Source organism: Aulonocara sp. 'chitande type north' Nkhata Bay, linkage group LG2 (assembly GCF_057382095.1).
Source record: "Aulonocara sp. 'chitande type north' Nkhata Bay isolate Kocher_YH1m ecotype deep benthic linkage group LG2, A_spYH_male_GT1.1, whole genome shotgun sequence".
NCBI lineage: Eukaryota > Metazoa > Chordata > Actinopteri > Cichliformes > Cichlidae > Aulonocara > Aulonocara sp. 'chitande type north' Nkhata Bay.
In genome coordinates this window covers 29,756,305-29,781,853 of record NC_141345.1, presented here as the reverse complement: position 1 = coordinate 29,781,853, position 25,549 = coordinate 29,756,305, and the positions used below count along the sequence as shown (strand labels likewise).

Below are 25,549 nucleotides of genomic sequence, written 5' to 3'. Positions count from 1 at the left end.
TTGGTCTGAAAGTCTGAACCAAGCAAAACACTCCTGCACGCTAATAACAATCTGAGCACCTGTGATTTAAATCCAGCGTGTAAGCACTCAAACGCCTCAAAGTGCACGTGAAAATCTACACCATAAAGCTTGAAACAAAAGCTTTATCTCTTCCTTTACTGCGGCATGAATACGCACTTAGATACGATATGCGGTGTTTAAGGTCAGACATTTCAATAAATAAGAGATGTCAACTAAAGCTCCAGTCAGCAATATTCACCCATGTGACGTCAGCCCCTGTTTCTGAGAACTTCTCGTGGGCCACTGGTGGTTTTCTTTACAAAAAAGCAGAACACGCACAATGTAGGGCAACACGCAGATGCAATGCTCTCTAGTTCTGTATTTTATTTTGTATTGATTTTAATCATTCAGCTCCCACATACTGGTGTGGACACCGAGAGCTGCAGAGCCTAAGGATGTCCACGCCGAGCCCCACCCTCACCGTCTGATAACAAACTTCATGTCACCCTGCAGACTCTCGGATGCAGAAACAGTAAAACTTGATAAGAAAATAAGAAAGCGAGCTGGTTTTACACGTGCGCTACAATAACCTGAGAGTGAGCCACAGGTGTCGCTCTTTAACCTGCAGGTCTCGGGTTTAAAGTCTGGGTGGTGTGAGAGGTCATCATGCGTCCTGTCGCCGGGTTTAGGCAGCTCAGGTGTTACTTGTGGTGTTAATGAGATTCAGGACATGGTAACAGAACAGGACCCTAAGAAGGGGACCAGGAATTAGGGACTAGGTGACTCTCACAGTCTGTTTTAATGGGTAATAACCCTTACAGTCAAAAACGCCCAGAATCCATCCAGCAGAAACCCCGACAATGACTTTTCTTCATCTTTAAATTTTTTTATTTGAATTATATTTCGAGGAAGATCCTTTTGAAGGAATTTTAGTTATTATTCACCTCTGGCTCTAGTGTGTCTTTATCCTGTCTTCCTCCCCTCACCGCCAACCGGTCGCAGCAGATGGATGCCCCTACCCAAGCCTGAAAAGGGAGTTTTTCGTTGCGTCTTGTCTCATCACAAAGCAGGCACTAAAGATGGAGTCTAAAACGAATCGATGTACGCTCTCTGGACATCTACCTGCTGCATCACCGCAGGGATCAGCTGGACGTCAACTGGGAGCTGCAGCTTTCAGGCATGATTAATCTGATCTGAGCAAACACATGTGAAGAGCTGCAGTGCATGCTTAAGAAGTGATGAGTGCTGAGCGTTTAAGCTGGAACTGATCTTCTCCTATCACCGCTGGCATTTATATTCATGCCTGTCACCTGTATGTTAGGATCACGTCTTTAATCTAAACTGCTGAGCTCGATTTCTTCTCTTTCTTTTGTGCCGTGCAAATTATCAGCGGTGTTGTTTAAGTTTCTTCCGTCCTTTGCCATCGGGGCAGCTCCTCAGGCACGTCTCTGAAATAAGACTTAGCGTTACTTATCCTGGGCGTAGTCTTTAGTTTTGAAAGTTACAACTAATCTGCCTTAATCTTTGAGCAAAGTCGAGAATAGTCTGAGCCGCCCGTGGTTTTAAATAAAGTTTTCACTGATCTGAAAGTAGTTTAAGCAGCAGTGGAGAGTTTAATCAGCACTGGCCTGACTGATCAATGTGATTGGGCAAAAAGGAAGGAGACCACATGGACACACACACACCTTTACTCACACTGATCAATGAGCTGCAGCTCCGCCTCTAACACACACACACACACACACACACACACACTTGTTTCTTGTGGCGTGCCCATGATTAAATCAGAAGGTCAGAAACGGCCTACGGCACAACAGCTGCTTCATCTATAGAAAACTTTATCGATAAAGCTCGATCAGGTAAATCTGCAACTCCACATTTCACCTCTAAAACGCCACACTGTCATCGTCAAAGTCTGAACAAATCAATGCAGTTACTGATTAAGGGAAATGATTCGAATCCAATCATCAGTGATAACACTCCCAGACTGAGGATTTAATGTCTGTGGGTTCTAATAGACAGCGTGACACACACACACACACACGCACTGAGGAAATATGACAATACTGCAGCCTGACTTGGCATCATCTACAACACATAAAAACTGAGCTTCTCTTCACAGACTTTCTAAAAGCAGATTCTGCTGCTGGTTTCAGCTCATCAGATTTTACTCCCCTGGGACTGTGAAGGAGGCTGTGTGGCGTAAAAAAAAAAGCTGAGTAAATATGAACATTTCACACACACTCACATGTGGAGGTTCAGGAATAAACATTTCCGGGCAGATAAAACATGTCAGAAGCTTTGATCTGCAGTTCGATACCGCTTTAGGAGTTTGATTCATAAAACCTCAACTACGGCTGCTGCAGCGTCCCCAGCGGTACGATCACAAACTGCACATTCTGTTTCACAACTCGCTTTAAAACTTTATTAAAAATCCAAATAACCCCCGCTAAATGTATTAAAATGCACTTTGAAAGCAAGAGTTTATTCTGTTTTTTAAAGAGTTTGACGTAAACCGGGTTCACACCCCGATGTCCTCCTCCTCTTTACTGTCTCACTTTTTGTTCTTTGGAGTTTATTTTGGAGCCTCTTCTATGCTTTTTATTCAGTCCGAGAACCTAAAGCGAACTTTTCCCTTTCCCCCTGAGAAAAAAAAAGGTGAAGCGTTTAAACCAAGTCCGCAGTTAAACCGGATTAAAGAGCAGAAGCAGAGGGGAGAACATGAAAGAGGGGGACAGGAGGAGAGAAGCGAAGTGATCTCACCTGTGTGGCTAGCAGTCAGTTGCTCGGTCCGGGACTCCCTGTCTTGTCCTCTGCCTTCACTCAGCAGCATCTGCTCCTCACGGAGCAGCAGCCGCCGGACAAAACTCACCGGAGTAAAGCCTCAATAGTCACAACACACTTCCGCCTAGCACCTTCAAAATAAAACCCGACCGCCATGGAGGAAATGAACTACAAGAATGTTCAAGGTTCTTTATTCGTCACATGCATAGTTATACAAGTATAACAAACAGTGAAATGAAACCTGACACGTTCCTCGACTTGTGCAAAAGGGGGGAGGAAGAACATTATATATAATATATACATTAAGTGAATGTGCAGCAGCAGCATGTAGCAAGCAGGTGAATTCTGTACATTAAGTGAATTAAATAAGAATAGACAATCTGAACATTTTACAAAATAGACAATATTTAAAATTAAAGGAATTCGAAATGTACATTGCGCCAGTGGGTTTAGAGTGTCTAGAAGAGAGTCCTGTCTCAGTCACTTATGGATGATGTGAGAGGGCGTGTGTGTGTGTGTGTGTGTGTGTGGGGGGGGGGGGGGGGGGGTGAGAGGGCGTGTGTGTGTGTGGGGGGGGGGGGGGGGGGGTGAGAGGGCGTGTGTGTGTTTGGGGGGCTTGGGGATAGAAGCTCCTCTTGAGTCTCTCTGTCCTTGCCCGGATGCCAGGATGGGACGGGTCCTTCAGTATCTGCGCTGCTCTAGTCCGGCATCTCCTGTTGTAGGTGTCCTGAAGCGAGGGGAGAGCAATCCTGCAGCATCGCTCTGCTGTACGGATCACTCTCTGAAGAGCTGTTTGGTCCTTCACACAGCTGTTCTCAAACCAGGATGTGATGTTCTGTGTGAGGATGCTCTCCACAGCACCTGTATAGAAAATCCTGAGGATCTTTGGAGAGACCCTGAACTTCCTCAGTTGTCGTAGGTGATACAGGCGCTGCCTAGCCTTTTTGGTCTGGACCTGAATGTGGGCAGCCCATGTCAGGTCTGAGGAGATGTGGACACCGAGATACTTGAAGGACTGCACCCTCTCCACTGGAGCTCCATTGATGATAATGGGCTTGTAGTCTCTGTGCTGACCCCTTCTGAAGTCCACCACCAGCTCCTTGGTCTTGCTGACGTTCAGCTGGAGGTGGTTGTCCTGGCACCACGATGCCAGATTCTTCACTTCATCCATGTAGGCCGCCTCATCGTTGTTGGAGATGGCACCCAACACCACTGTGTCGTCAGCAAACTTCACAATGGTGTTGGAGCCGTGGGTGGCCACACAGTCTGAAGTGTAGAGGGAGTAGAGCAGTGGCGAGAGGACACATCCCTGTGCTGCTCCTGTGTTGATGGTGATGCTGTTAGAGACGCATCTACCCACCCTCACCACCTGAGTTCTGCCAGTGAGGAAGTCCAACACCCGTACTGGTGGAAGTTTTACAAACCGGTGTGTGATTTTGTACTTGTTTATGTTTTGGAAATAATTAATGAAAAATTTATTCAACCAGGATAACAACAAAAAACACAAAACAAGCAAATGTCAAAGCTGAGCAACCCTAAAACAACAGAAAAGTCCGTGAAAGCAGTCATTGATGTAATTGCCTCCAGATCTAATCAAAGCAAATCTACTTAAATTCATCTACATAGACCGGATCTTTCAGGTTTATTGATTTTTGCTGCTGACTTCAGGTGGAGGGTATGAGCATGTCAGTGCTCTTTATCCAGCTGCACTACACTCTAAAGAGCACATTTTAAGGGTGCCTTTTTTAAATATTTATCTTATCACATTCTATTTTTAGATAATATAGTTTAAATATTGTATATTGTGTATCATATTTTATATAATATTTAACATATTTATTCTTTAAAAGTGACAATTCATTCGTGTATTTTAAAGTGAAACAATATTTATATTTCAATTTCATTTCTGCTTTTTACCAGAGATATTTTGTGGGGGTTTTTACCCTGTCATAAGGAACTAATAAAATTAATTAAATAATACATTTTTAGTGTGGACCAATAGATAAAAAGCTAACAAATAGGCTACCTGATTTAAATTTATGAAATATAATACCTTTATTTTATTTTATAAGATTTTATGCAATCTTATTAATTAAGGAAAAAAAAATAAGACTCTTGATATTGTATGACTGCAGTACAATTATAAGTTAGGTAAATTGGTAACAACCGGTCAAGTACAGGCAAAGAATAAAAATAAAAGACAGAAACAACCAAAATATAAAAACTTTAGTATTATAAAATAACTTTCTATTAGTTCTGTGAGTATTTTGTTCAAGAAGTGCTTTTGTTTTAACGGGTCCGATGAAAATTTAAAAATTTAAAGTTAAACCTGTTAAAAAGCATGAAAAGAAAATCGTTTTTATATCGCTTTTGTATTTTATATTGCTTTTATATGCTTTTATTGTGGTATCAACGCTTCCGGTCATTCTGAGAGTCCATTGATGGAGCGCTCACTTTGCGGGGTTTCTATCGGTCACCAGCAGCTGGATTCACTGTTTCACAATAAAAGACGGCCCAGCTGATATTTCACAATAAGAGAGTTTCCGCTGTGATTCATGTGAAATGAGAACACTGAAGACGCAACGTACTAGATCTTTATTTATTTAGTGATCTTTAACCTGACATACACATTGCTTACTCCATTTTGTAGTTTCTTTATTTTGTTATCTTGTTTGTTTGTTTTTTAAGTCTGGAACTGTGTGAATGTATTCACTGATTAGAGCTCACTGATTGCTGAAACATTTATTCTGTTACTAAGTTGATGTTAGTTTTACTGACCCAGCCTTCACTGAAGTACCTAAGGGGTATTTAGAATTTTAATTCATTACACGTTAATGTGGTTTGCCCTTTTAATGTATTTTAAGTTGCTTGCCCATTTTACTTGGTATTTATTTTGTTTTACTACATTTTACACTAAGTAGTGATAAGGTGGTGATCCATGGAGGGTGTCTGGCCTCTCTGGGAGAGATGAGGAGGAAGGTAGGGGGTTGGTCATATTGGAGAAACTCAGAGCAGAACTGCTAGTCCTCGACAACAAAGGGAGCCAGCTGAGGTGGTCCAAGGACCTGACTAGACACATTAAATTGATGGATGACTCACTGGTAGGACGTACTCAGAAAATAAAATGAATCTCAGACAATAAAAGAAATCCTGATATTCTCACGCAGGAGTCTAGATTTCTTTAGATAATTCAGGAAAATGTTTATTTTTAACTTTATGGTTTCTATTAATCAAAAATGAAACTCAACTTATCAAGATTCTGCTGATGCACTGTTGGATGGTGAAAGATATACTCTTCCTCAATTCCTGTGAGTACATCTTTGACCATCTTATAATGCTGTGATTGCAACCATTCCCCAACTCTCTGTGAATGGTACTTAAATGTTTGCAAATGTATTGTTTATAAGTTTGGACAAGCCTGCTGAGACCGAAGAAGTTACCTGGATGACACATTTCTCCCACAGAATCAACTTTTTGTGATTTGATTTTCTTACCTGGGTGATTAACAATGAATCAGAATGTTCCAAATACTAAACCACAAACTAGTAAAACACTCACACACACTGTATGACTTTTGTATAAGTAGGTGAGAGTGGAGCCATTTCATTGGTGTTTGTACAGTGACATCACAGCTTGATTGCTGACCCAGAGGCCTGGCTCCAGATGATCACACAGCTGGATACATGCGATATAATCATGCATCTGAGCTGTTGTGCCACAGAAACACAATCCCTTCAACTGTCACCCTAAAAATCTTCTGCCGTATACACTCAGTGTTCACACAGACCTGTCACAGAGAAAGAGCTGCCCCTCAGAGTTATTATTTTTGAAAAATCTCTTTAATGTACAGAGAATTTAAAAAACTTTAGCATCTATTAGGTATTTGGCACTAATATTCACTGATATGATGATGTACAGACTTTACTGACTTTAATAAAAGCGGACATTGTCCCTCAGGACTTCCAGACAATACTTGGCACAGATATACTATACAGGTATACTATGCCGGCCACTCGGCATTTTCAGGAGCTTCCTTGTCTTGATGTCAGTGGCTTCTATCTCCTCCTTTGAGCAGCTTATTATTCCAGCAAGGTACCTGATCACCGGTAGGGTGTAGGTTTTGATTGCCCTGATCTTGTTCTTCCCATTCAGCTGACTTTTCAGGACTTGCCTGACCCTCTGCAGGTATTTTGTGGTTGCAGCTTTCCTTGCCTATTCATGGTTTCCATTTGCTTGTGGGATTCCAAGGTGCTTGTAGCTGTCCCTGATATTGCTGATACTGCCTTCTGGTAGTGCGATGCCCTCAGGTCTGACTACCTTAACTCTATTGGTTACCATCCGACTACACTTCTTCAGTCCGAATGACATTCCAGTCTCATTGCTGTATATCCTTGTGGTGTGGATTAGCGAATTGAGGTCTCGTTCACTCCTCGCATACAGCTTGGTGTCATCCATGTAGAGGAGGTGGCTGATGCTGAATTCCATCTGTATCTGGTGTCACGGACTCAAGCTCCGGGGACTCGGGGTCCGTGAGCAGCGTGGACTACTGTTATAATTATTGCTGTTATTTTGTGATGTGTGTGTTGTCTGCACTGCTGCTGTTCTTGTGATTCCCCATCCTTGTATGTATAGGCAAGTGGGTGTGTCTGTGAATGTGGCTGAGTACTGGGTTTCAGGTAGGCCTGGTGGGCGTATCCTGTCTAGAGGATGGCCACACCTGAAGCAGATGATCACAAACCCTGAAGCTAATGAAGTGTCGTTGGAGAGCTTCTTGAGGCTGTGGCTGAGCGCTCCTCGGCATGGGATTGTTGTGTGAGACTCCACGTTAGTGTCGATAAATGTCAAGTTCAGCGAGTGCATGCCTGCGGTAGTCGAGTGTCCTGACAAGTTGCCTCTTTGTTATTTTCTCCAGGAAGGTGCAGGGAAGACAAGAGCAGCGAGCACGGGGTGTGGGGACACACAGGAGCGGAAGAGCACGGACTTGTGGGTGAAGACACGACACGGAAGTCAAGGGGAAAACACGGGGATCTATTCTGTGAACTATTTGCACCACTGTAAATAAACGCACTCCCTTCATCATTAAGTCCTGCATCTTGGGTCCTCATTCCTCTCATCCCCACGGTCTGCCACACAGACCGTAACATCTGGTATCCATAGCCAGTCTTTTCAATAATCTCATTGAGGGGTTCTGGCCTATGTAGAAGAGCAGTGGGCACAGGACATCTCCTTGGTAGATTCCGCAGTTAATGGTGATTTTTGCTATTTGCTTGAAGTTAGCCTCTAGTGTTGTTTTCCACATTCCCGCTGAGTTCTGTTTTGGGTGCTTAACTACATGTTATTAGGATACACTCATGTGAAAAAGAAAGTTTTCACTGGAAAGAGTAGAGTCCTGTGAAAATTGTATGTACATTTGTGTTTCTTTCAGTACCTCCTTTGTTTCTGTGTTTATACCTTGGTCCCTTCTGTTTCCTGGTCTCTTTCATCTCAGGTATTAGTAGTTATGTTCTATTGTTTGGCTATTTCCTGTTTTATTTTAAAGTTATTCCCTGATTGTGTTCACCTATATGTTCAGTTAAATAACTGAACTAATATAAAGACATTCATACAGATATTTTTTGTGTTCTCATTTTTGCTTAGCTTTTATCCATTCAATAATATTTTTTAAATGTATTTTCCTCTAAGCTGCTCTATTTGACATCCCTTTTATGAGATTTTCATGATTTTTTCCTTTGCACCACCCATTCTGTGTTGTCACTGTGTATTCTGCATATTTTTCTGTATACTTGTTGTCTGGAAAGCACCTTGAGTAAACTCCTGATTGTTTCTAAGTGTGCAACAGAAATAAATGACCTGAATTCAAGTCTGGGCCACAGAAGACCACTGCTGTACCTGAGCTCTTTTGTGGGTAATTACAAAAGGGTACTTATCACCATGACAGCACAGCTGCACAAATGACAACCAGCTGTGAGAGTTTACTTCCAGCTGCTGCCCCCAGGAAGCATTAAAAGATGTTTGTTTGAACTTTAGCAGACATTAAAGCACACTTTTAATAGATTTTAGCTGACATAAGATTTCAGAAAGCCTGTAATAACCTGGTTGTCTATAACTGTGAAATAAAGTAAAAGCTTGGAAAGTTTAAATTTGTTGTCTTGTTGCGTTTTTCCCGACGATGATGAAGCATCTGCTGTGTCACACTGCCCTCTGCTGCACCAGAGTGAAACTGCACCCATCACATCAGTTATAAATACGCAAGGTTTCTTTGTTGAACATGTTGGATGATCCTGTTAATAAACTTCTGTTCAATTCAGTAAAAGTTTATTTATACAGTACCAAATCACAACAGCAGTTGCCGCAATGTGCTTTCTATTTTAAGGTAAAGACCCTATAGTAATACAAAGACAACAGAGAAAAACACAACAATCATGTCCCCATATAAGCAAGCACTTTGGTGAAAGTGGGAAGGAAAAACTCCCTTTCAATAGGAAAAAGCCTCAAGCAGAACCAATCTCAGGGAAGGGCGGCCATCTGCTCCCCGACTGGTAGGGGTGAAGGGAGGATGCTGTGGAAGAGAGCCAGAGATTAATAATAAGTAATGATTAAATGCAGAGAGGTGTATAAACACATATGAGTGAAGAAGAAACACTCAGTGGATCATGGGAATCCATCAGCAGTCTACACCTATTGCAGCATAACTAAGGGAGGATTCAGGGTCACCTGACCCAGCACTAACTATATGCTTTAGCAAAAAGGAAAATTTGAAGCCTAATCTTGAAAGTAGTGTCTGTTTCCTGAATCCAAACCGGAAGCTGGTTCCATAGAAGAGGGGCCTGAAAACCGAAGGTTCTCCCTCCCATTCTACTTTTAAACACTGTACTGTTTCTGTACTGTGATGAGCTTTGAAACCCAACTGAAACTCTTCAAATAAGCACTATAACAACAACATTTAATAACAGTGCTAATCTTATGGATAAATATCAAGTCTAGCCAATACCAAGAACTATTATTATTTCCCTACTCAAGAAATTTTATACAATTTCTTGTTTAATAAAGCTGCAGCCTGTGCAGACTTAATTCCAGACTGTTAAGCATGCCTCATGGCCATACTCATGGACCTCATGGAACTCAAACAGCAATCAAATGATTACTTTTTTATTTTTTTTATTTTTTGTTTTTTTGTATTCTGAATTACATTTACCAATAAAGTGTGAAAGTCTGAAATAAAAACAACAAAACAATAAATCACTTACAAACAAAAAGTCTTCCTCATACCACTCTTGGATATTCGTTTCCCAACAGCTGTAATAACATTTTTAGTGCTTAAAAATGAAAAGAAAGCATCATTTTTCAAATCCAGAATTTCAATCTGCTGAAACTTTACAAAGGTACAACGCTCAGTGTCTCTGTGGTTTAATAAGATCAGCCATTCTCTCTGAGGCAATACCCAAGTGTTCTCAAGCAAGTGGCAAAAAGCTCATTATGATCCCTGTCTCGTGATATCCATCCCTCCATCCATCCATCTTCTTCCACTCTGGGGCCAGGTCGCGGGGCAGCAGCCTAAGCAGAGAAGCCCAGACTTCCCTCTCCCCGTCCACCTCCTCCAGCTTGTCCAGGGCCAGCTGAGAGATATAATCTCTCCAGCTTGTCCCAGGCCAACCCTGGGTCCCCCTCCCTGATTCTATATGATTCAATATGTATTAACTAATGGAGTTTTTTCCCTTTTGTTTATTTATTGTTATTTTCTTTCTTTGTTTGATTTTGAAAGTAAAACCAGAATAAATGTAAATGAAATGCAAACATGGCCTATTAGCAGCTCTTTTATTCTGCTTGGATTTGTGACTAAGGTTGTTTCACCTTGTCAGACCATGTTATTCCTCCTTTCCCTTGATAAATGCATTAAACACAGAAGTGGCTGAACACTGCTGTGTCTCCATCAGAGTTGGACTGGACACCGGCAGCTAGCACATTGGAAACATTATGGATGAACCCGTGTCTAACTTCACAGGAGCTTTGGTTGGTGTAAAAAGATCAATCAACTTGACACAACTCAAATCCTCCAAACAGACCCAAGAAGTCAAAGGGCACCTCATTATGTCAGTCTGTTTGTTTTAGAAAAGATAACGAAGGAAACGCCATCTCTAATAAAAGTTTTACATTGTCTACTTTTTCCATTTCCAATAACACAATCTTTTTTTCGTTTTGAAATCAGAGACCAAAAATTGCACAGAGTTGAATATTTATAGTGTTTCTTTGTGAACATTTTACACAAGTATGTCATCTTTGCAAGAGTTGCTTTGTTTCAAACTAATTCGTAATTTATTTTGTAATCTTTGGTTCTTCTGTATTCCTGCCATCTCAGTGTTAAGGGAGGCAGACTAAGAAAGGGAGCAAACCTTTATTGCCCCAGCTCCATCACCATCACCTGCTCGCAATCTGTTAAGAACTCTCCAGTATATAAACTCCTCTGTGTGTCTTTGGTCCTTTGCAGTGTTTTCTTGTTCTCACCAGTTAAGCCTTCCAGAAATTTCTTTGGTCTTGTTTGTTTCCTTCCTCGTGTTTCTGCCCGTCTTTGGATTTTTGCCTCTTCCTGACAGATTTGTTTGGTTACGATTGCTTCCTGCCTGATTCAAATGTGATTTTGAGAGAAGTTAAATATTTCTGCTGAACATTGCTGCCTGTGAACTCTTTAAATGAACACACACAGTCATGACGCCCTCTGAAGGAATGGAAACATGACTGTGTGCGTTAATTTGAGACTTTAATGAATCTTAATAAAACTTCATGATTTATGTATGTATATGAGGTTCAACTGCTTTACGTGCCCGAAATGTGACCGCGTGAAAAGTTTAATCTCCCATAACAAGAAGAACGCAGGAAAACACATGCCCACACCCCCCCCAGTGTTCAGCCTGGTACAACAGTAAACAATAAGACAAAAGCTCTCTGTCCTCTGCAGCCTGATCAGACCTACATCACTGCCGTCCTCAGTCTGACAGCAGCACCAGGACTCTGCGGAACCCTCCGGGACCCTCCAGGACTCCCACAGGAATATGGACCCCAAGCGCCTCTCCTCAAGCTCTCAGCAACAGGTTCGGCTCAGGCAAAAGGTAAAAGATCTGCTGCTCTTCACACAGCAAACGTGATTATTTTACATGAACACACACACTCAAAAAAAAAAAAGCAACGCAAAAATGAACAAAACAATAAAAAAGTGGGTTTGGTTTCACTCAATGACTCAGCGAGAATCTGATTATTATTTACAGGAAAATTAGTGGGAGAAAAAAGTAAACTTACCTCCAAAGTACTACAAAAAATACAACAACAGTATGATAACAAAGCACTGACTGGACAATGAATACAGGAGTTTCTAAACTGACTGCAGTACCTTTATTGAGGAGTTAAAGTGCAATTTGGAAGGTGAGGGAACCCTTACACTTTGTTTCATGAGCTTTGTGTACAGGCTGTGATTTGCTAACCCTGCTGCTACTCCAATATTCACCGTCCTTTGTGGAGAATTAAACTTAACAAGATGAAAGCAGAGAGCTTCATGGCTCAACAATACAAAGCAAGTTTTTTTTTTTAAAAAAAAGCACTTTAACCCCTGATTTTAATCATCAGAAACAATTTGTTGTTGAGGGATGACCTGAGGAGGTAGGGAAGCTTTCACTGCAGCAAATGTATGAGTAAAATGCAGCAAAAGAAAACAACTGCATTTAAACACAGTGTGGAAATTGACTTATTTCAGCCTATGAGGGGCTACAGGAAGTTAGCAGAGTGAGTGCAGCTTTAAAGACAAATACAAAAGTGAAGGAAACTTTGCAAAATCAGTGTAACACTGAATGAAAATCAGCATCCTCACTGTCTCACACTTACAGTCACATCAGCACTAAAACAGTTTAAGGAGGGGCACACAGCCTCCTGCAGAAGCTGCTGTCATGAAGACGAAATCCCTTACTTCATGGCAATCAGAGAGAGTACGAAATAAACTTTCGTTTTTAGTCTTTGGGCGGGATGCCATGACAGCCTATAAAAATGCTAAAAAAGGTGATCACAGCTGAAGGCACGCCCACGTTAACAGATGGTTTAATGAATGCCTCAAAGGAAAAACTGAGAATTTCTTTAAACATTCAGATCAGATTTCAACTGAAGGAAAATCCTCCTTTAAATTTATACCAGCAGTAGCAGGTCAGCTTTCAGATAAAAGTTCAAACACTCAAGCTTGACATGATGAAAGTTGAATCTACAGTTTAGCTGTGGTTGTATAGAAGTGACACAAACTTGAAGAAGTCCTTTCTCAGAAATCTAATATCTAGTGTGAGAATGTGGTGTGTGAAGAATTCAAAAGCAGGACACAATCAGACCAAAAGTGAGTCATTTATTTGGCTGTTTGAACAAAAGGTAAACAAAAACCAGAAAGAAACCAGCATCCACAACGGGCACAAGGACCAAAAAAATTAACTTGAGGAATACAGGAGCACAAAGGAAGACAAGGTTGCAGGACACAGCACAGGTGAAAGCAGTTAATAGCAAATGAGAATAAGGGAAATGATTGTGTTAGTGCAGAATACAAATAGTACAGCCTGCAATAAATAAACAATATAGTTACAGTAAAAGTGCCACAGGTGCATAGTATGATGTGCAAACTTTATGTACACAATAGTGATTAAAACAAACAAATAAAATACAAACATTAAATTAGGTTAAGTTAGACAAGTTAAACAACATGGCTCTGTCTGTATTTATAACAGTTCCATCCTTTCTTAATCTATGACAGATACTCTAAAATATTTTGACATCATGTATTATGATTTTCAGTCATTTTATGAAAAAAAAAACCCAAACAAACCCGCAGTTCTGCCATCATAGTTTTCTCAGAAGGGACGGTATGCCTGAAACTGCACCTGGCTCTGAAAGCTACCAACTGTTCATCCTCACAGAGATCAGAACCAGGGAGACAGGCCCAGCTACAAACATTGTTCAAATATTCCTGAAAGGTTTGTTCACCATCTGCTCTGGCTGCTCGATTGTCAAACTGCACGTACTTCAGGATATCTTCGAGTCTTCTTCTAGATCTGTCTCTTCGAAATATCAGAGTGTAGCCATTAGAAGTCAAAAATCAGAACAAAATCTGTATAGTGCTAAAGATATTTCCACACAACTTTCTGTTTCCCTTTCCTTTCCTTTCCACACCAATGGAACAGTTTCTATTAATAGCTATGAAAAGTTGTTAAAGTAGAATTATGACTAATTCATGGTAGGAAACATTTCTATAATTGAAAATACCGCAGCAGCTGCATGGCTTCATAAATGAGCCAACATAGTCTCTTGGAGGTATATGAACGTAGTGATGCAAAGTTCAAACGCCAGCCTTTTTTCTTTCTTAGCTATGACAGTGATGTGTCCAGCATGTGGAAGAAAGCGCATGTTGCTGTAGGATGGTGTGTTGTGTATGTGGTGACTGGTGGAGAATGTCAACAGTGCACTGAGTGTTCGCATGGACGTGAAACAAAGATGTCACTTCTTTAAATGTTGCAGGAGCTCTGCGTGGCAGTCTGTCGGTGGAGGTCAGAGGTCAAACTGCTTTCTTTAAAAGCTTTATCAAAATCAGCAGGTTTACAGTGACAGACACAGTGGCTTTCTTCAGCATCAACAGCAAATGCACACTGAGGAAGAGGAGGGAAATGAAAGTACATAAATACATACATGCAGGGGAGCTGACAACACCAGAGCAGCTTCTTCTGCAGCACAGGTCAAACTTATCATCCCGACAGTGAAAACATCAAAAGGATAAACAGTATTTGTAAGTGAGGAAGTTTACTGAAAATTAATCTTCAGCTCCTCTTATTTTGGTTGCCACAGATGATCATTTGCCTCCATCTCCACAACAACCCTCTGTATGTCCTCCTTCACTATATCCATGAACCTCCTCTAACGTCTTTCTTTTTCCTCCTGCCAGCCAGCTCCACCTTCATCATCATTTGTCCAGTACATTCACTCTCCCTCCTCTGCACATGTGCAAATCATCTCAGCCTCACGTTTCTGACTGAGCTCATTTTTAATCCTGCATCCTGTTTACTCCCAATGGAAATCTGAGCACCTTCAGTAGCAGATATCAATCTGGTTTGCAGAAATGTATAATTGCGGGATTTTGGGGGAGAAACTGAGGTTTAATTCTTTATTTATTGCATAGATTGTTGCATAACTTTGGGGTATTTCACTCTGTTTGAGAAAACTGTTGATGATTACTTAAAAGATGTGACTGTTTAGAGTGTTTTGTGTTACTTTCTAGTGTAGATTAGCTCTACAGGGCAAACAGCGGCATCTTGCCTTTAGAATGGATTTAGTGGTCAAAGCGGGTACTGCAGCTGCAGGTCAAAAACGGCTTTGTTGTTCTGCTCCGCTCACGGCGCGGGCACAAGCGCAAGCGCAATGAGATGAATGGCCGCAGCACCTGACGGCCCACCAGGAAGTGTGGCGGACAAATCCTCGGCCGTTAATCCCCGCTCGGTTAGGTACCCGGAGTAGCCTCCGACAAGTAGAATGCTCAGCGGGTCGGAGCGTTCTGTCTGACCGTCGGGACCGTCTCCGCTCCGGGTTCGGCCTCCGGGATCACGCGGGGCTGGTCGTCTCCTCCTCGCCCCCCACCCCCCCGCCTGTCGGGCTCCAGACCCCGCTGCTGCTGAGCTGAAGCTCTGTGAAGCTCCGTGAAGCTCCGGGCACCTCCACCCTGACTGCAATGGGATGCTGCGGTAGCACGGAGGTAAGCGCGGCCTGGTTCGGTTCGGCCCGGTTCGGCTCGGTCCGGTACCGTGCTCGTTCTTCTAAGCGTGTCCTTCAGCAGAGCGCCGGTGTGTGTTTATTTTGTGACCGTGAAAGGGAAACCGGTCCCGGGGACCAGAGCGGGCCGAGCTAGGATTAGAGCCAGCAGCTCGTTTAATCCAATTAGCTCCAGCCGGGAACAGGCGGGTAACCGCGGCCTGTGAGCGGCCCCGCTCCGCTCTCTGCGGCCGTAAACAGACACGGAGCTGGGGGATGGAGCCGAGTTAGCAGGCCGGGGCAGGTGGGATAGAGGGAGGGATGGAGTTCCTGAAGGCCCTGCTGTGCTCTCACCGTGTGTGTGTGTGTGTGTGTGCGCGTGCGTGCGTGTGTGTCTTTCAGAGGACAAAGAGAGAATGGAGACCGCTGGAGGACCGGAGCTGCACAGACCTGCCCTGGTTTCTGCTCTTCACCGTCTTCTGCGTCGGCATGGTAACCACAGAAACCCTCCATCAGCACCCACATCACTCACAGTACTACAGTAATGCTACAGTAATAAAAGACACAATACTACGATGATAATATGGCAATAGTAACCTGGTATTCCAGTGATATTACCTCAGGAGTACATACAGTAATGTTGCCACACTACACTACAGTACTATTACTGTAATACCCTGGGTATTATACCTCTGAACTATAGTAATATTACATTAATGATATGCCTAATACTACTACAATGATAACAAAGTAAATATTACAGTAAAGATGTTCTCATAACTACAGTAATTTTAGAGTATTAATACCAACTAATAGTACAATGACAATAAGGTATTAATATCCTACTATTACAGTAATGATAACCTCAGAACTACAATATTATCGTAGAAATATTGTTCTTAGTACTACAGTGATACTACAGTAACATCCCAGTATTACAGTGATGATACCCTCGGATATACAGTATCAATACAGTAATAATAGCACACAAAACTACAGTGATACTCCGGTAATTGCAGTTAATTACAGCAATTACAGTAATGGTACCCCAGTACTACAGTAATAATACAGTAACAATACCCTCAACATTACAGTGATATTATAGCAATAAGAGTTCCAAACAATAGTAATAGTGCATTTATATTACCTCACAATAATATAGTAGTACCACAGTAATAACACTTCCTGTACTACAGTGATACTGTAGCAATAGCACCCTCCTGTATTACAGCAATTATACCACCAGTGCTACAGTGATACTACAGTAGTGATACCTCATAAAACAGTCATACTATGCTAATAATGTCCACCAGCACTAGCTGCTAAGTAAAATAAAAGCACAAATTATAGTAGATTTTTGGGTAAATAAGAGCCCACTTGTGATTATGAGCATAACTCTTCTGTCTGTGTTGCTCACAAAATAATTTTATCAGTTTGTGAAGGATTATGTTCAAAATCTCTAACGATAACTGCAATAAAAGTATTTTCACTGTTAGCAATCTTGATCCCATATTAGCCATTATTTAAAAGTTACTTGCTTCGTTTATGAATATTTTCTGAGTTACAAGCGGAATAAATTTTAGTTACTGAAATAAAAACTAGACTTAATTAAAAAAATGAAATGATATTGTTACTTATTAAATTCACCTTGGATATTTTGCCCAACGTATTCTTAACGTGTTCTTTGAAGCAGGTCATATAAAAAAATAAGGTTAAAATCATCGCTTCATTACAAAGACTGGAAGAACATAAACAATAATGGATATATAGCTCATAAACGGTGAAATACAATGCTTGTCCTTCCTTCTCGAGAGACGATTGAGTGGTTTTTATTAAGGCTTTCTGTGGCTGAAGTCAAATTAATTAATAATAAAAGTAAAAGTAACACAGCAACGGTCATACCGAGTAGTAAGGACAATTCAATTTTATTTATATAGCGCCAAATCACAACAACAGTTGCCTCAAGGCGCTTTATATTGTAAAGTAGATCCTAGAAAAATAGATACAGAGAAAAATGCAACAATCATATGACCCACTATGAGCAAGCACTTTGGCGACAGTGGGAAGGAAAAACTCTAATGAGTGGCTATTTGAGTCTGAAGCAGTCTGAACAGATGTAACCAGTAAAGTAGCTGATGGCTAAAAATGAAACTATGTTTTATTTTGTTTTTTAAACTTAAATGAGCATATTTTATTCACTGACACTAAACCAAAGATTTTAAATGAAATAAAAATACAAATTATTATGAATCTGCATCTTACTGACTGATAAGCGTTGACCCAGAAAATCAGGCGAGTGAATTTAGCATTTTCTGATGTTTATGGTTGAGAGTTGGTGCTAAAATGTGGAACAAGCCTGTTTTAGTCTAATGTTTTTCATAAAGAACGGACTCTGAGGCTTCTCTGTAACTGGGATTTGGCTGAGCAGCGTGAGAGCGCATGACGGTATAAGCAAGACGTGGGAGATGTGTGAACACTTTGAGAGAAAAAAACATGTATGAAAAGTAAAGTCGGTGAAACTTGCTTTTACAGCTTTGTCTTGTTAAGAATCGACTTGAAGAAACTGTTTGCACTGTAGTTAGAAGCCTCTTCAAACTGCTGCCTGCCTCTGTAATATGTTTGGTGTTGTTGATGTTCTAACAGCGTTTCTGTTTGAGTTGATTTATGAGGAAAATTACTTACTGGACATGCAGCTGAATACTTTTCTGCTGCCAGAAGCACAGATACAGAAAATCTTTACCAGCTTGTGCCACAGTGACTGCATTCATTTTACATTTTAACCCCTTATTGTAAATTTTGACTTAATAAGTCTTCAGTTTTTTTATATTTTATATACAGTTAGCCATTGTAACACAGTAATCGCTGACGATGGATTACTGCTGAAATGCCGCTGAGTCTTTGCCCCTTAATAAACATGGTTAAGTAGTTTTTCTTCCTTTTCAGCTTAGTAATTACACAACTTTTGGGTTCTCTTACATCTTAAATTTCTGAGAAAAAAACTCAGAAGTAAAGAAAAGACAGCACAGATTGCTTTACTTTTCAAGGTGAAGTGGAAAGATGTTCATTCGCTGGCCCTGGTGGGTTCAACAACTCAAGTGTAAACGCTGTTAGAACATCAACAACATCTCCTGCCAGACTTATTGAGGCAAGCAGCAGTTTGAAGAGACCTGTAACTACAGCACAGCAGTGATAAAACTCATTTTTATTTGCGGCACGTCTGAAGGCAGAAGGCCAGGCTGTATGATGCGGGCAAACTCTCTGATTATTTAGGTGTATTATTTTTTGACTCGGCACCACGACATGTTTGGTTTTATTAAATGCCTCATTCTAACCATAGCTGTTAGACTCAGGCTTGTGAAAGTTGTGAGGTACCTGAAAAAATACAATCAGAATGAATTCTTTTCCAAACTATAACTTGATGTTTAATTGTGTGGCTCTATGTGGACCACACTGAAGCATGTTATTAAACTATATATTTCTGCCCCTTTATATAATTTTTTGGGGGGACTGAATGAATGTGCACATCTGGATTAAGATTCTTGTGGTAACAGGAAGTAGCAGCAGGAGCAGAGCAGGCAGCTGATTGGCTTTTAAAGCCTCAGGCAGAGCTCTGACTGGTCAAGAGTCGTTTGATTTTACAACTGAAGCGAGGACAGGAATAGATGCATGAAAATTTTATGATGAGTAGAGAATAAACAGTGAATCTGAGCCTGTTCAGGTCAGAACATCTGCTATTCAGCCCTGATTTCTGAGGATTTAAACCTTTTAGATGTCATGTGGTCTTAGATTTTTCACAGTGATGTCCTGACGGGGTTTTTACTGGAACTCATCCTGAGTTTGGTCATTTTATGTGCTGCTGAGACGAGAGTCATGAAAGTTTCCATATATATTCATAGTCTGGTGCGAGTATCAGTACAGATAAAACACAACAGATTTTCCCAACCATGCAAAAGCTGAAGGCCCAGATTCAAATGTATGCAGTTGATCAGATTAGATTATTGACTGAAGATAAATTGACGTGTAACTGGAGAATGTGACAGCAGTAGATGTGATACAGTGCACTGAGGGATGAGATTCAGTGAATATAGACAGCAAGAAACGCGCCTGTTGCTTAAGGTGTGTTGCACTCGCTGACTCTCTTTCTATCCTCCAGGGCAGCATCTGCGGGTTCACCATCGTCACCGGCGGCGCCGCTCGCCTCGTCTTCGGATATGACAGCTATGGCAACACTTGCGGCCAACGAAATGAACAGATTGAAGGCGTCAGGCTGAGTGGCCTCGACCACACGGACAGGAAGTAAGTACTGAGGTTTTTACTGTTCTTCGTACAGTTAAAGTGTTGAGTTTGTTACTGTTTGACAGGAATCTGTGCATTTTGAAGTTACTTCTGACTATTTGAGAAACAAAAATGTGATATTTGAGTAAATATATACTCCTCTTAACAAAGCAATGTTTAAAAACAGGTTATCAGAGGGGAGATTTTGTGTATGAATTTTTCTGTCGGAAAAACTCGCGACTACAGGAATTCTGTAGTTTGGCTTGTCTTGGTTTATAGGTTGTATTGAGGTGTTCATCTTTACAGTTTATAAAGCTCTTTCAGTGCGTAGCAGTTTCGATTATTGTGTTGATATTTTATTACACAGTGCTGTGTTTTGTGTCTAATAATTAGGATTTTATTGCATAAATATTTTTGGGTTTTTTTAAGTTATCAGGGTCTTTTTGCAGTTTTGTTTCATTTATTTTGTGCTCCTGGTGGTGATATATGTAAATAATTTAATTTCACTGTAATTCTTTAGTATTTTTGTTTGTATTCTGGTTGTGTTGCACGTCTGTCCTGTACAGTCTGTCTTTGTTAATTTGCAGTATTACTGAAGTAGTACTTGGGTATTTTTAGAACATTGTGGCAGCTCATCCTGGCACTTTAATACTCGATGCGTTTGAGTTCCTGTGGGAGAGTTCACCATTGATTATGCTGACACTAGCTGAGAGCTGTGACTCATCTCACACACACACACGCAGAGCTCCACCTGCTGGAGGGCGAGCAGCTGTTGGAGTTTGGAGGCGATGTCAGACCTACTTTTACACACGGTACAGATCTTTGTTAGGCATCTGTCAGCTCTTTACTGTGTCAGACTGTTTGATCTCTGAGACATTCTGACTGATGTGGGATCAGATGTAGTCTTTCAGCTGATATAAACCCACGGGAACACGAGGCTGAACAGAGAGCGAGGTGATTTCAGGTGAAGTGAGCGGGATCACAGGATCACAGATTCCTGCGCCTGTAGGAGAGGAACGGCGAGGGTTTGAGTCTCTGCAGACTCTTTGTGGCTCTTTGTTTCCATTCGTTGTTGAGTCACACGTTTCTCCCACATCTACATTCCTGCATTCTGCTCAGCTTTAATCCTCCTCTGCTCAGACTCAGCTTCTATTTTTACTCAAACACTTCTGTTTATGACTCAAGTCGGGATTATCAAACTGGGCAGACTGGGCAGCACTGCCAAAATTCAGCAGTCAGTTCAAGTCTACAGTACGTGAAACAGTCAGATAGTAGCAGAACTGATACACGATGGACTGAAGAGCAGGCAGCTGATGTAGTGCTTCTGCTGGGTTTTGTATAATAATGAGGTTGATTAATAATAAAATGGATCATGAGTATAAAATTATAACTTACACTCCGTTTATCCAGTTTTTAAAGTATATTTCCTTAATGTGATTGCATTCTATTGCAGTCTCGACACGCCTCTTTTAATAGAAATTAGATGTAAAATATTCCTGTTCTTAAACATTTCTGCAGTTGATATTTATTTGAATGTGATCCTTTAAAACTGATACTTTAAAACGCACTGAATAAGTAGGTCCATTCAACCCTACTGACGGCCTTACCTGCACTTAAAGACACTTATCAGAAGATTTTTTGCTTTATTTATAATATTTGGTACTCTTCTAAAATCTGGAAAATTGTGCTTTTCTTTTAAAAATGCATTGTGTTCTTTATCAGCAATTCCTGAAATTAAATTTTGATAAAGTTACTGGCTTCATGTCTTCATATTTATTAGAAGATGGAGATTTTTCTGGTTTTAGAAGCACCATTTGTTAAATGGTTTAAATGACAATCCAATGCTGACCTATTTGGTGTCACTCTTTTTTAGATTTTAAGGTCTTTGGAGGCATTTACCTGCATTTTATATATATATATATAGATATATATATATATCTATATATATATAGATATATATATAGTCATTTTTTCTATTATAAATGTCGATGTGCTGACTTCCTGTACTTTCTGTCGCTTACAGGTTTGTTTTCTTCCTGGATCCCTGTAACATCGACATTGTTCAAAGGAAAATCAAGTCGATGGCTCTTTGTGTGTCTCTGTGTCCCACAGAGGAGCTGAAGACCTACCAGGACCTGAAGAGGTTCGCTATGGTCAATGGTGAGGGTATAAATGTCACACGACTCCTTGCACACTTGAATAGGTGTCTGGATATCCAGATATATTTTTACACGTCTGAGCTGAGGGACAAAGAGGCTTTGTTCTAGGCTTTAGAGGCAGGAGAGGGTGTTGATGGGAAATGTATTTGAATCTGTGTCTTTATTTGTTCAGCAAGGTCAAACATTTAAAGCAGGTAAAGTTTTTGAGGTATAAACAGATTATATGTCAAAGATGAAAACAGGTGAAGCTGGCTGGGGTGATGTGTTGGAGGTGAAAACTGAAAGGTGACGATTGTGCTGAGATCAAGCGTGCAGAATATAAAAAAATAAAAGCAGGTAACTTAATAAATATGAAGATAATGGAAGCAATAAAAATAGAAGGAATTAAAGTGTAAAGAAGCTTATGTGTTTGAGGTGATAGCAGGTGATGTTTTTTTAATAGGATTTATTTTCATTTTTCAATAAAAAAAAAACAAAAGCTGTTACAGAACATTTATGGCACATAGTAAATATCTGCAACTCGTTACAGTACGGTAAGTTATTGTGACTATAGGAACACACTTAAGTGTATATTCTTGTATCCATGCCATTCAAGGGTAATTTCAAACATCTGAAAACCCAACACATAAAGTAATAACAATATTCGTGATTACAAGAAACAATTAGGATAATACAGTATGTGGGAGAAAAAAGAACAAAACAAAAAGTAGAGAACACGTTATACAACCCCCCCCCCCCATACCCTTGTATGGCTAGCAGATGATATGTTGAGGTTAAATAATATAATAAAGTTTGAAAGAAGTATGCAAAGTGTTAAACAGGACAGCCGATGAAGTATTGAAGCTTAAAGCAGGTGAACCATTAAAGATAGAAGTAGGTAAACAGCTGGAGGTGAAAGCAAGTGATGTCTTGAAGTTGTGACGACGCTTAGGCACTAGATGTCCCTGTTTTGGTTTTGGTTTTGTGGTCTTGTCTGATTTGGAGAGTAATTAGCTGTGAGAGCTGGGCCCAGTGAGACACTCCCTCCTGCCTGCACTTGCATTGCTCCTTGTACTGGATTGGATTTGAAACCAACCTTCTAAACTGGACCAGTTCAGCTGCATCATGTTTTCTTGTGTTATTTTTTGCTTTGCACACATTCTGCCGCATGCATGTGCAAGCTTTACACTTCTGACAAAGGCATTCTCTCTAATGATTTTTTTTTTTTTTAATAATCATTTTCCAGCATGCAAAGTGTTAAAGATGTAACGGGTGATCTGCTGAAGGTGAAAACATACAATGTGCTGAATCTGAAAGCAGGTGTTAAATATGAAGGGTGGGTGATGCGTTGGAGGCGAAAAGCAGGTGGAGTGCTGGAAGTGGCAGGGGATTGGAGGGTGCACTGTGTGACTCGATGTTCTCACAAAGACCGAAGTACGAACATGTTGCTGGTTTTAAAGGAAGCAGTGATGTCAGCACTTGGCCGACCGCACGCCATCGCGTCACCGTGATGATTGAATGTCTGCAGACCGGACACACCAACAGTATACTGAACTTACAGTACAGTAACAAAGGCAGCATTAATGCGTGTCGTGTAATTGGTGCCACTCTGCTCTGCTTCTCCTCCATCATGGCTGCTCTGTGACTCAGAGCCTTCACTGTTCACTTGAGACACAAACGTGTTGAAACATGACGGCAGACCCTCGGTCAGGTGACCTCACAGCTCCTCCGGCAGTCGTTTATAAAGGATCCACTGTCACAGATTCACACAGAGGAACTAGTTTATCTGCTACACCTGAGCAGCCTGTCACAGAGGCCCAGCTCCAGCACGCTCACACTCAGTTTGTTCATACAAGCGGAAATATTCATATCTGTGTTTCAGATTAAACTTTCAAAATAAAAATCAAATCAAGTTCACAGTCAGGAATGATACAAACTGGGCATATTAGTCAAATGACTGGGCATATTGGGGACTAGTTTCTTTTGGAGCTGTTTGCACTGGATGGTGTTTTTTTCCCCTCTTCAGCCACGCGTTCCCATGGGTTTTTTAAAGGATTTGCACACAAGACATTTTAATGACTGCAGTCATCTGAGCTTTGCATGTTTCTTTTGTTCGAGTTCTTCCCTCATAAGAATGGTGCCTTTGGGTGGTGATTATGTATGGCAGCAAGCATGATCACTGTGAAGAGCAGAGGTAGTGATACCTTTTTGATACAAATATGTGCAATTTTCTGCAATATGTCTATGTTGCACCAATAAATAAAGCCCAAGTAACTAACTGGTTTAAAAATAGTATCATACCTCTAGAGTATATCAGTATAGTATATCCATGTACACTTCAGAGTCCATCAGTAACCAGCAGTGGCCTAGTGTCACTGGAAGCTAAACTGGTCCATGCATCAGACGTGAACTGAGGCACAAAGTGTACAGAAATGCAAGGAGCGATAGCAAGTATACCATAAACTTAGGGCAAGTGACAAAGCAAACTAGGAAGCTACTACTCAAATAATTCTTTGACACATTATGAACAGGAGTAATACTATGATGTACTAGTTCCCTGAACTGTACTATAATCACGTGAAGTATACTGTGAAGCAAAGAAACAACACTATAAAAGTCACACGATTACAAAAACACTGAAACGAGTGGTTAGTAAATCACTACGTGAACTGTGACATGGTCCGTGAGGGAGCCTTGGGGCTGTTGCGGACGAGGGCTGGGGACCCAACACTGGGTAACATCCAGTGCAGGACCCATGGGGTGTGGGACAGAGGGAAAGGGTGTGGCGTAATTCTCAGAGTCACTGAAACAAGGGAAACAAGTGTTAGAAGGGATGCCAGATGCGGATCCAAGGCGTAGGTTGCAAATTGCAAACAGTCTTACTTTTCACAGGCGGAGGCGAAGCATAGAGGGGTTGGTGCGGATGGGGTGTAGAGGTACTCCGATGAGTAAATCCGTTAATGTCAGAGCGCTGGACAGGAAGGCAGGCAGGTGAATGTAAGTGGAGAAGCTGTGTGCTGACCAGTGACTGAACCAAGACGGGTTATGGCAGTGAGTTTCAGCAACATCCAGAGGTTTTCTGTGAGCAGAAGGTACAAGGTCAATACAAGAATAACTATGGCAAGATACTGTCACTGTGGCGGCTTGACTAACGAGGCTTAGCAGACGATCTGGTGGAGAGTGAATATGAGCACTGATTTCAAGAAGCCAGCAGCCCAGATTACACTCAGGTGCAGCCTGTCAGCGGTGATGCGGCGGATACGCTCAGAGTTGGAAACGCCGGCACTGTGGAAAAACCCAGCGCTCACCCTGACCATCAGCTTGGATGTGAAAACCATGAAAGTCTGCATGTTAAGATCATACTGATTCTATAACTTGAGGACTAGAATACCAATATTTTGAATATCAAAAACCCCCAAATTTAGCAGAACAGCAGAACAGCTTATAGTTGAACAGTGGTGCCTTTTTGTACTTTTAGTGACTTGATCCCATAAGTACATCTACTAAAAATCTTGGATGAGTATCAATATTGGTGACCTTGACCTCAAGGTTAAGGTCAAAGGTCATGTTTACTAAAAATCTTGTGAATGCAATAGGTG

At 41.1% G+C, this 25,549-nt stretch overlaps 2 protein-coding genes across 7 annotated transcripts in view; one reads left to right on the top strand and one right to left on the bottom strand.

Annotated features, from left to right (window-relative positions):
- Positions 1-2,871, bottom strand: part of LOC147338152 (phospholipid-transporting ATPase ABCA1-like) — a 39,454-nt gene extending 36,583 nt beyond the window's left edge. Inside the window, exon 1 of the mRNA XM_086258596.1 lies at positions 2,764-2,871. Coding sequence (XP_086114722.1) covers positions 2,764-2,833 — 70 coding nt within the window. The 5' untranslated portion in view covers positions 2,834-2,871. The remainder of the gene's footprint in view (positions 1-2,763) is intronic.
- Positions 2,872-11,754: 8,883 nt separating this feature from the next.
- Positions 11,755-25,549, top strand: part of slc44a1b (solute carrier family 44 member 1b) — a 32,298-nt gene continuing 18,503 nt past the window's right edge. For 5 of the 6 annotated variants that reach the window (XM_086258583.1, XM_086258577.1, XM_086258569.1 and 2 more), the window contains exons 1-4: positions 11,755-11,888; positions 15,940-16,029; positions 19,691-19,833; positions 21,836-21,972. In XM_086258583.1, the coding sequence (XP_086114709.1) occupies positions 11,832-11,888; positions 15,940-16,029; positions 19,691-19,833; positions 21,836-21,972 (427 nt within the window). In that variant the 5' untranslated portion in view covers positions 11,755-11,831. Of the gene's footprint in view, positions 11,889-15,105; positions 15,542-15,939; positions 16,030-19,690; positions 19,834-21,835; positions 21,973-25,549 lie in introns of those variants that run through there. The other variant, XM_086258552.1, reaches the window with a different exon arrangement.